General features: G+C 30.5%; 1 protein-coding gene across 2 annotated transcripts; it reads left to right on the top strand.

The window, feature by feature from the left end:
• Positions 1–385: 385 nt before the first annotated feature.
• Positions 386–8,264, top strand: LOC127261046 (subtilisin-like protease SBT4.14). Of its 2 annotated transcripts, none has more exons than XM_051289194.1 (11): positions 386–497; positions 574–682; positions 790–887; positions 3,095–3,238; positions 3,327–3,432; positions 4,337–4,850; positions 5,703–5,800; positions 5,938–6,162; positions 6,446–6,554; positions 6,650–6,863; positions 7,595–8,264. In XM_051289194.1, exons 3-11 carry the CDS (start codon positions 878–880, stop codon positions 8,161–8,163), a joined length of 1,989 nt encoding a protein of 662 aa, XP_051145151.1. In that variant the 5' UTR covers positions 386–497; positions 574–682; positions 790–877; the 3' UTR covers positions 8,164–8,264. The 2 variants fall into 2 exon arrangements, with proteins under 2 accessions (XP_051145151.1, XP_051145150.1); XM_051289193.1 differs by having other exon boundaries at positions 392–497; positions 574–665.
• Positions 8,265–12,146: the final 3,882 nt, after the last annotated feature.

Consider the following 12,146-nt stretch of genomic DNA (forward strand, 5'->3'; position numbering starts at 1 on the left):
AGCCCGGATCCTTTCTTAAGGAGGCCGGGGAACCTTACGATTAAATCAATTCCGACAAGCTTTTTTGATTAAGCTGTTGGTAGCGATTTTTTTACGACAACAAGTATAAATTTGAAAAAAATAAAAAATAAAAATCCCTAAAGAACAAACTAATCGCTATCAAAGCATCAACTCATGTCCCACGAAAACCCCATTTTCCTAACAAGATTAATTTCCCTGCCCAAACATTCAGACAGATGACCAAAGAGTTAAGCTAAAGTTTCTAATATTACTACCTTATTCAATTCGATGTGCACGGTTTTCTTCTTCTTTAAGTCTATAACCATCCATTCAACTATGCCTATTGAGATATATATATATGTATGTAATCCTCACACACACATACATATAAATGTTCTTTGATGTCCATGGAGGTCTACAAAATTAGGGTTTTATTGCATTATCTTGTGCTATGTATTGCTATTACAACTTGTCATGCGTTAGCTGCCGACAACGATGTAAGGAAGGTGACATTATATATGCATGTAGTTTAATTGTACGAGACGCACGACTGATCGATTCCATCTCTTGTAGGAGTTGTACATCGTATTTATGAGGGATCGCTTAGCCACCGAGAGTTTGACAGTTGACTCACATCTTAAAGTCTTATCATCGTTGAAGGGAAGGTTTGTGTGACTGTTACGTACGTGTAATACTTACTACTTTTCTTTTTTCTTTGAATTATGGGTATAAATTATACTGTACTATTTATTATATTGATCAATTAAATTATTTATATTGTTAATACAGTGAGCATATTGCTTCCAAGTCCCTTGTTTATAGCTACACACAGAGTTTCAATGCGTTTGCAGCCAAGCTCTCGAGTGACGAGGCCAAAATGATGTCAGGTTGGCCACATATATGTAATTATGTATAAAAAAATTCCAAAAATTTGATCTTATAATATGTCCCATTCGTTATTTATTTATGTTCCATAAATTTGTTTTGCCTATTTGGTCTATAGTTTATTATGAATGACATATTGTATTTTGGAACTAGAAGAAAGTTCATGGACAAAAGTCATGATTTTTGTAAATATTAGAATGTGTTAATGTAATTAGATATTTTTGGAAGTTTTTGCTTCTTTTAGGAGCAATACAAAAGTTAAATAGTAAATAGGAATTTGAGGTAGCATAAATAGAATTTTTAGAATATATATTGAACTAAACTTACACACACACATATATATATATATATATATATTTTTTCTTTTTAGTTCTTATATAAATTTTATTTTAAAATTTAGCTTTACTTATAAAATTTAAATGATATGCGAAAGTTGTTTGTTTGTGATATTTCATTTCGGTTTTACTATTCCTAAAATATTTGTCCAAAAATAATTTTCAAATCAAATACCTATGTTTTATTTATTATATTACACTAAAATTTAATTTGACATTCAAAATATCATATCAATACGTATTTATAGCAAATCAAATAACTATTTCAATTCAAAATTTTACTATTTAAAATCAAAACAAAAATCCAAAACCACACAAATTAACAAACAAACACGGTATCTGAATTTTGTACCCAATTGAAAGGATGCTATGTAATTTTTTAACTAATATATATACATATATCCGAATTATACCATTAATCTTACAAATAGTTTTTTTCATACATTTAAATTGAAACTTATAAATTATAAATTTAATTTAGCCTTAAACATAGGATAAGGCTAGTATTGCTTTTCTTACATTATACTCCTTCCGTCCACTATAATTATGTCATTTTTTTATAAATTTACAAAATAAAACGGTATAGTTACGGTTGACGGAATAAGTATAACTAAACTTGCAACTCATGGTTAAGGATTATATATTAATTCAATAAAGTAATCAAGGCATGTTGACTAAATTAAGATAAACTTCATGCAGTGATTAATCTAACGTAATCCCCTTTTTTTTTACTTGATATTGTAATTTATTAGAGCATCTGTGGAGAAACCTCCAAATAACATTTCAAAAAAAAAAATTGAAAAATTGAGGTGAAAACTTAAACAAAGGAGGTTTTGTTGATGTTTAGTGTTCTCACGTGTTCCAATTAAACTGAGTGATGTGGAAAAAAAAATTAGTATGTTTTTATGTATTTTATTTAAATTTTATGTACTTATATTTAAATTTTTATATTATATAAAATTATATATATATTTTAAAATAATAATATTGAATATATAATTTTGTTTAAAATTTAAATAAAATATAGTTAATTTTACTATAATAAATAAATGTTAAATAAATATATTAAATAAATAATTTATTATTATTTAGATTATTTTAAAACTAAAAATTTAATGACCTGAAGAAAAGAGAATTATTAAATTTTATAAATGAGTTTCTTTAATTTGGATGTAAAATAAGATAAGTTTCTTCCCAAGTTTCTTCCCTAATAGAGAATATGATACAAAAAAGATGAGAGAAAAATAAAGAAACTCATGCTAGGATTCGTGGATGTGGATGGGCTATCGGTATCAAAGAACCCTTCAAAACTTTCTCACAATTTCTACTTCATATTTTTCTTTTTTCATATCACATTATCTTTCTTTCACATCACTACAAAAAATATATATATTTTAATTTATATCAAAATAATTAATAATATTATTAAATTTAAATAAAGTTACATCAATATATATATCATTTTGTAAAATTGCTGCAGGAAAAAGAACTAACCGATGCAAATGCCTTTAGTTGCCAAATATATAATATTATATTGAATTTGAAATTTATTTCTCAATTTTTTTATTTTTATTTTAGATTTATTATTTGAGTTTGATTTTTGTTATTCACCAATGCTTATTTTATTTTCTAGTCAATATTGAAGGAGATGAAGTGCTAAAAAAAAACATTATTTCAGTATCTAGCTGAATAAATAAAAATTAATTATGTTAATAGATATAATTAAATTATCTAATAAATATAATTATATATAGTTATGTTTTTAACTATTCAGTATGGTGCTGAAAAAATAATGTCAGCACCAAATCCATGTTGAATCAATATACTATCCCATATGTAATTCATACTTAATATTTAGAAAATCATATTTACAGACAAAGATGAAGTACTTTTGGTATTCCCTAATCAATACCGTAAACTACACACGACCAAATCTTGGGAGTTCATCGGGTTAAGGCCACAATCGAAAAGGAACTTGAAGGTGGAGAGCGACATTATAGTTGGCCTACTTGACACGGGTAATATTTCAAGACAATTGTTCGATTTGTGTTTACTATTTTGGGAATGCTTCTACCATCAATACCTTATAACAATGTAATGTCTTAGGAATCACTCCACAATCCGAGAGTTTTAATGACAAAGGTTTAGGCCCGCCTCCGGCTAAATGGAAAGGAACTTGTGGCCGATATGCCAATTTTTCGGGATGCAACAAGTAAATATTTGCCACATATGTAGTTTTATTTTTTATGCTTCATATAATTCAATTTGATTCTAATAACATTATTATTAGTTCCAATACTGTGAATCATAATTTTATCTGGAATATATATAATTTTGATTCTTTGAATAATATTTTTTTTATTATTTTAATATTTGAAATACACACATGAGAATAGAGTTAAATCTATTTTTTTTAAAGATTAAATAAAACATTCTCACTTTAATAAAAACCTCAATATTATAAATATATACAAATAAAATATTATATCAAACAATGATTTTATTTTAAAATATAATAGAAATTAAAAATGTAAGTATGTTTGTTTCTGGGTTTGAAGTTTTGGCTTTGAATTTTTTAATAGTAAAAAGTTAAATTTGAATAGTTATTTGATTTGATATAAATGAAAGTTGATATAATGCTTTAAATGTAAAATAATTTGTAGTATAATATAAAAAATAAAAATAAGTATTTAATTTGATATTTTTGAAGGGAAAAAAGAATTTGAATAATAAAAATTTGTGGTAAAACTCATAAAAGAATACAAAATGAAACGATGACAATTATGTGAAATAAAAATTATTTGCATGTGTAATTTGAATATTTGTTTAGACGGGGTTGTTTGTTTATAATCTCATGTATGACTCTACTTCTTTGACTTTATTATTATTATTATTATTTTTATTGTATTCATTTCTCAAATATGGATATTTAAAATATAATTTTTCTTTTTTTTTATCAAAATTTAATATTTTTATTTAAAATAGCGAATAAAAATTTATTTCTAACTAAAGTATATGATTATTCTAAAATCACCAAACTACAACAAATTTCACAATACTGTTCATTTATTTATTTACTTTAGCGCTACAATTAACGAGTATGTTCGGTGATGAAGCAAGCTGATTGGAGCCCGATACTTCAAGCTGGATAGGCTCTCGGACCCGAATGACATTTTGTCACCGATTGACACTGATGGCCACGGAACTCATACATCGTCTACCCTAGCCGGAAGCTTGATCCCGAATGCTAACCTAAACGGTCTTGCCAAAGGAACTGCCCGAGGGGCGGTTCCTTCAGCTCGGGTGGCAATGTATAAGGTGTGTTGGGCGAGCACCGGCTGTGCTGACATGGACATTCTTGCAGCTTTTGATGCTGCCATTAGTGATGGAGTCGACATCATATCCATTTCAATAGGCGGGCTTACAGGAAATTATACCTCAGATTCAATAGCAATTGGAGCTTTTCATGCCATGAGGAAAGGGATTTTGACGGTGGCTTCCGCCGGGAATGACGGGCCCTACCGTGGAAGTGTGGTCAACCACGCCCCGTGGATTCTTACAGTGGCGGCTAGCGGCATCGACCGCCAATTGAGGAGCAAGGTGGAGCTCGGCAATGGAGAGATCGTATCGGTGGGTTCATTTTTTTTTTTTTAAATAACGATATTTTTTGCAAAAACTATGGCTTCGTTTATATAAATATACTATTTAAAAGTTTTGATACTATTTATTTAACAATAATATATATTTTTTTTAAATATGAGATTAGATAGTTATTTTTCTTTTAAAACAAATGCTTTTTTTTGACATATTTTTTAGATTTTTTACTATTTATCAATTTTTTATTTATTTAAAAGTATCAAATTAAATATCTATTTTTTATTTTTTATATTATATTAAAAAATAATTTTACGTTCAGAACATCACATAATACCACCATCGTCTCAATTCAAAATTTTTAGGTATTCAAATTTCAAACTTAAAAGCCAACAAACATAAGCTTAATTTTTTACCATTTCTAAAATTTTCAAATCTTTTAAAACTCTAAATAGGCAAACTCGGAATCCTATGCATATTCGATTTTAATATATATGCATAAAATATCATTTAATTTTTATTAGTATTTGACAACTATGCTAGCTAAAATTTTCTATATCTGCCCATAAAATATGAATTTTGTGCTTTTTTTTTTTTTTTAACAAACACAAATATTAATTATGCAATATATTTATATACCATAGTGTATACATTTATGTTCAAATATAGATAATATATGCACAAATTTTCAATTTGAACTATCTTAATATGAATTATGCAACTGAATAATTTTAATCAGATATCCAAAATATGAAAATCACACACATATTTTTAAAACAATACTGACCAATTAACACGAACTTGATTTAAGTCGAGCCAAACTTGAACTATTCGATCCCAATACTCACCCACTTATTACATAACATATATTTATGCATATGATTTCAGGGAATTGGAGTAAACACATTTGAACCAAAGAAAAAGTTATATCCTCTTACAAGTGGGATTGATGTTGCCAAAAATTCAGACACCAAAGAAGCCTCAAGGTGAATCATTTCTAGAATTAATTTGGTTTTCTACTTCAACTACAAGTATTCTCTCTCTCTCTCTCTCTCTCTCTCTCTATATATATATATATATATTCCTGTGTATTATTTGTATTGTAATTTGTGTTTCTTACAAGGTATTGTATCGAAAACTCCATGGATCCTACAAAGGTGCAAGGAAAGCTAATTTATTGCAAGCTCGGATCTTGGGGCATCGACTCCGTCGTTAGGGGTTTGGGAGGCATCGGCACTGTCATTGAAAGTGAATCTTTCCTCGATGCGGCGCAAATCTTTATGGCTCCGGCAACAATGGTTAATGGTACAATTGGAGAGAAAATCAACAACTACATGCATTCAACAAAGTAAGATGTCCACATTCTTACACAAGGCGCTTGTGCGCTCATATTTTCCTAACATACTCTTTAAAAAAAAAATTAATTGTGGAGTTTAGTATGGTTTTTGTGGTCAATTTATAACTCTTGATCATGTATCTTGCAAAATATGTGACTACAATTGTATTATGATATTGTAGGTGCAATCGACTAAAAGAAAAATGACACTAGTTATATTTGTATTATGATACATGAATAATTAGTTTATTATAAAGTAAGTCAAATGTAATGACAGCATAAGTTTTGTTGGCAGATCAGCGTCAGCCGTCATACATAAGACCGAGGAAGTAAAAATCGAAGCTCCCTTTGTGGCTTCATTTTCCTCTAGAGGCCCAAACCCGGGGTCGAAGCATGTTCTTAAGGTTTGCAACAAGAATGTTGGATTTAATTGGGTAGCTAGGAAATTGTTTTTTATTGTATTGTTGATTGTAGCTGCTATATATCAAATGTTGAACAGCCGGACATTACTGCTCCTGGGATCGATATCCTAGCATCGTACACTCCTTTGAAATCATTAACGGGTTTGAAAGGCGACACACAATATTCCAACTTTACCTTCATGTCGGGCACATCTATGGCATGCCCACACGTAGGAGGTGTTGCGGCCTATGTCAAATCTTTTCATCCAACCTGGTCTCCGGCTGCAATCAAATCTGCTATTATGACTACGGGTAAGCTACACAATCATTGTCGATCCATCAAAACTTGGAAAGAACATGTGGATCACATCCATGCTCAATTAATAGTTCAATTTCAATCAAAACCCTTCATTTTTAAAACAATTCTTAATTTTAACATTATTTATACAAGATTAGTGGTTAGAATTTAGTTGAGTTTCAACCTATGATCTTCAGGTTGGATACAATCTCAATTTAGATATAAGCAATAGAATTTTTACATGTCTAGAATTCATAGAAAAAGACATATTCTTTCATGTAGAATTTTTAAAAATTTAGTTCAATATTATACTTGGATGTTTTATAAATCAATTATAATAAATTCTTTAGTGAGGTCTACTTTCATTTTATTAGACAATTACGATGATTATATAGTAAAAAAATAAAATAAAATTAAAAAAAAAAATACAATTGTTTTTCATTTTCTTTTCATTCTTCGAAATATTTATTGAAAAAAAATTATGTCAGAAGAGAAAAATAAGTTCTTACAAAAGTTTACCTATATAACATCTAATGTACAATATACTTCTAAGAAATATCATTTTCAATAAATTTCTTCTTCTTCTTTTTACATGATTAAACTAATTTTTAATATATCCATCCATATAGTGAATACTTCTCTCAAATCTAAACCACTATATACGTAAAATTCTAATTTTCATATATCAATCCATATAGTGAATAATTCTCTCGAATCTAAACCACTATATATATTTTGGTTGTAGCGAAAGGAATGCAGCCTAAAGTTAATAGGGACAAGGAATTTGCTTACGGATCAGGCCAACTCAATCCAACAAAAGCAATAAAGCCCGGACTAATCTATGACATAGATGACATGTCCTACATTCAATTCCTATGTCGTGAGGGCTACAAGGGATCAGCCATTGGAACTTTACTAGGCCAAGGGCCAATAAATTGCTCCAAATTGCTTCCAGCAAAGAGTGAAGATGCTATCAATTATCCCACAATGCAACTAGCTTTAAAAAGAAATCAAGAGACGACCATTGGCGTATTTAGAAGGACGGTGACAAATGTTGGCCCCCGTATATCGGTGTACAATGCTACGATCAAGGCTCCTAAAGGGGTGCAAATAACAGTGAAGCCGATGAGCTTGTCGTTCTCAAAGCCATTACAGAAGAGGAGCTTCACAGTTGTGGTGAAGGCCAAACTAAAGGCAAATGTACTAATAAAATCAGGATTACTTATTTGGAGATGTGGTAATTACACAGTGAGAAGTCCTATTGTTGTTTATGATCCTTTATTTGACCAGTTCGAAGGAACACATTTGCTTTAAACTTGTAATAGATGACTTGTATAATTTAATTCAATCAATGTGCATATATATATATATATGTTAATATTGTAAGTTGTTGTCAATGTACTTAAATTTTTAAACTTAAGCACAATATGATGTCTCAATTCATTCCAAATAGTGAAAATGTGTTGTTAGAAAAACTCTATTTCTCTTTTGGATGCAAATGTTTTCTCAATTTCTCTAGAAAGTCGATTGAGTTTTTGCTGAAAAATTCAACTTTAGTGGTTCCATTTTCATCTTACATCAATTAAAATGTTAATGGGGAGTATAATTTTTCGTGTAAATTTTGTCCTTCCCTTTGGTTTGAAACATCCCGTTTGTGTTGTACTTATTATCTTCTCATATTTTAATTGTATTGTATTTCTTATCTTCTCTCCTAATATAATTTTAGTTGGGGTCGGAGGACGTAAGCATAATTTTGCCGAACCTCGTTAAATATGATATTCTTTATTTTGGCTATGGTGTTTTAATTTTTATATTTGCGGTTATTTATTATGTTTTAATTTTGATGGAGAAATTCTGTCAAAAAGACTATTAAAGATCCAAGGAAATTGAGTTTTAAGTGGGCCTTGTGTCTCCTCCAATTACCTGAGAAGTTGTTTTAGTATTAATTTAGTACAATATTTCACCGTTTGTATAGGGCTAATCCAGTTTTTGCAACATTTGGTATCAGAGCCTTGGTTGCTTAGTATGCTCTGTGGTCGCAGTTAATATGATATTCCACATAAAAAAAGAATCTCGGTTAAGCTGTCTTTATTGTGTAATTTTTTCTAATCAACTATGGAGCAGTAAGGATGGAAATGTTCGGTGAAAAATCAACTTCAAATTTGAAGTTGTTGGTGACGTCGTTATCAAGAACGATGATCACAAATGCCAAATTTGACGTTGAAAATTTTGACGGTATAAATAATTTTGGTATGTGGCAATGCAAGGTGTTGGGCATCTTGTTCCAACAAGAGTTGGATGTAGCACTCGAATAGAACAAACCAGAGGATGTTGATGATAAAGACTGGACGAGAATCAACCGTCTGGCATGTGGCACAATCCAGATATATCTTTCCAAGGATCAGAAGTATCTATTTATGATAGAGACGATGGCGCACAAATTATGGAAAGAACAAGAAGACAAATTCATGAACAAGAGCACAGAAAACAAACTCTACATGAAGACGAAGTTGTATCGCTTTTAATATTTGTCAGGCACCACCATTTATGAACACATAACTAGATTTGATTATCTGGTTACTAATTTTTTGAATATAGTTGAGAAGATAAATGATATTTATAAGACATTGATACCGTTAGCTTCAGTTTTTGATGAATATAAACATATAGTTGTTAGTATGCTGACAGGGAAAAAACAATTTTTTTTAAAGAAGTTACTATTACTTTGTATTCTAACAAGATAAAAAAGAAATATAATTTAAAATACAGAAGTTCGGCTGGTGAAACACACTTTGTCCGGGGTAGTAATAAAAAATACAAGCCAGCAAGAAGAGGCATATCTCAGTCAAGAGACAGAGCAGTAAAAGATGAATCTGGCTTTTGTCACGATAAAGGACACTAGAAGAAAGACTGTCCCAAGCTACAAAAGAAAATGGGAAAGCGGTAGTTGAAACATACATTGCTGATATTAATGAATCAGATTATTCATTAGCCTTGTGCCTCATTGGTGACCTGCAGTGACTACTAGTTGTTGGACTCAGGATGCTCATTCCACGTGTATTACAGAAATGAGTGGTTTGTTAATTTTGAAAATTTTGAAAACTTTGACGGCGGAGTTGTCTACCTAGCTGACAACCAACCTTGCCAGATAACTGGAGTTGGTCCAGTCTATGTAAAGAACCACGATGGAACAATTAAAGTACTGACAGAAGTTCGGTACAAACCGAAATTCGCCAAAAATCTCATATGAGTGGCAGTCTTGGAATCTAAAGGCCATTCCATCAACATTAAGAATGTAATTCTAAAAGTGATCTCATGAGCACTTGTTGTCATTAAAGGTATAAAAAAAATATAACATGTATCACTTTCAAGACAACACAGTGATTGGTATAGCAGCTGCAGTATCAGAAACATATAAAGAAGAGGAGATGATGAAGTTTTAACACATGAGTCTTGGGCATACTGGGGAAAAATCCTTGTAAACTATAACAAAGCAAGGATTATGAGAGAGTGCAAAGTTATGCAAACTTGATATTTGTGAGCATTGTGTTCTGGGAAAGCAAACACGGGTGAAGTTTTGAACAACAATCCATAACACTAAAGGCATTATGAGTTACATTCAGTCAGACGTGTGGGACCAACCAAAACAACTTATATGGGAGGAAGACCATTATTTTATAACATTTTTTTTATGATTCGTCCTGAAGAATGTAGATATATCGTATGTGAAAAAGACGAAGCTTTCATAAAATTCTTTGATTGGAAGAAAACAATGGACAACCAGACCGGGAAGAAGATTAAAGTGCTTCTATCTAACAATGGTACGGAATAAAAATTTGACGCGTTCTAGCAGTACAATAAAAATTCCCACTTTTTAATAGAGAAATTGTAGTATAGTTAGTAGGGTTCTCTCCACAGAGATTGATTGATTTATTTATTTTATTCAGTATGAAGGGGGATTTTCCAATTTTACGTCTAGTCCTAGCTAAAGTAAAGTCATAAGCAAAACAAATCAAGAAAATTACAGAAATCAAGAAAACTAAATAAACACGCCTAGGCCAATGATTGATTTTAGAAGTGAACCTCGGAATCATCAATCACATATTTTATTCTATTGAATCTTTTGATAAATTGGTTATAGAAGCCAACACACGCCTAACTTTCAATTTTTCCTTACTTAATCGTCAATTAAGGTACGACCATTAATTAATTCCCTAATTGAAGAAATAAATCCGGGTACAAGCACAAATTTGAGTTTCCCAATGGCATTAAACCCTAGAAAAGCCTAATTATGATTCACTAATTCCTACGTAGGATTATTGCAATCATATCGTAAATTCTTAAGATGGTTCGTAAGCATCTTATTATCACTAAATCAAATAATCACACAATTACGGATGCAACTAGTTAATTAACTATGGATTATTAACTCAACCTAAATATATCACCACAATACTAGATAAAGAAAATAGCCTTAGGCATGCTACACATAAATTTTACGAATACCAAATAAGTCAATAGAAATTATAAATTAAATAGTCGATCTCACAAAGCCATGAAATTCAAATCTTTAATCAACATAGGAATCGATAAAAGATTTAGCTACTCATTAAGGAAAAAAAAAAAAAAAGAACAACGAAAAGGGGAAAAAAAGCATCTATGTGAGTTTTCTTCTGTCGGGATACTTTCGATTTGTCATTTCCCTCCAAGAATCCAATCTCACGATGCTACCTCTAAAATTTGCTCTCACGCCTCTCTCCCTCGAATCCAGATCGAATCTATGATTGCCTCTGTGTCTCCTCCTTCTTTTTTTTAGACATTTGGGTCTCTTCTTGAATTGGCCCGGCCCATATCTTCTTATTTTGCTTTATCGGTAGAGGGAGTTGGCTTGGTTGGATAACTTTACCACATGTTTGAGGCTTTTTAGATATGGTAAATTTGATTGGGGACATCTTAAGGGTATTCTAGTCTTTTGCAGGTTGAGATGGATCATCCAACTCAAATTTCCAATTTTTTAATCAAAATTCCAAACAGTCCATCCACTCTTAGTCATGGGCATGACTGAGGAGTACGTTTTGCTCTATTTTTGTATTTTGTCTTCTGTTGCATGCTAGCTTTGAATATAAACTAAAATATCATAAAAATCAGTAGAAATCTATTCAAAGCATCAATAACTACATATCAAAATTGCACGAACTAAAATATTGTTGATGGTTTTTCCAAGAGAATATAGGTATATCACATGTGAAACAAAGACGAAACTTTCAACAAATTCCTCGATTGGAGAAAAAAAGATA

Source organism: Andrographis paniculata, unplaced genomic scaffold, assembly GCF_009805555.1.
Source record: "Andrographis paniculata isolate CXL003 unplaced genomic scaffold, ASM980555v1 Contig62END, whole genome shotgun sequence".
NCBI classification, from domain to species: Eukaryota; Viridiplantae; Streptophyta; class Magnoliopsida; order Lamiales; family Acanthaceae; genus Andrographis; species Andrographis paniculata.

Excerpts from the sequence above, each read along its gene's own strand:
- LOC127261046 (XM_051289193.1), top strand. The coding sequence starts at position 402 with ATGTCCATGGAGGTCTACAAAATTAGGGTTTTATTGCATTATCTTGTG. Across the intron at positions 666-789 it reads TTATCATCGTTGAAGGGAAG|TGAGCATATTGCTTCCAAGT; the intron begins GTTTGTGTGACT and ends TTGTTAATACAG. Across the intron at positions 3,433-4,336 it reads AATTTTTCGGGATGCAACAA|CAAGCTGATTGGAGCCCGAT; the intron begins GTAAATATTTGC and ends TCGGTGATGAAG.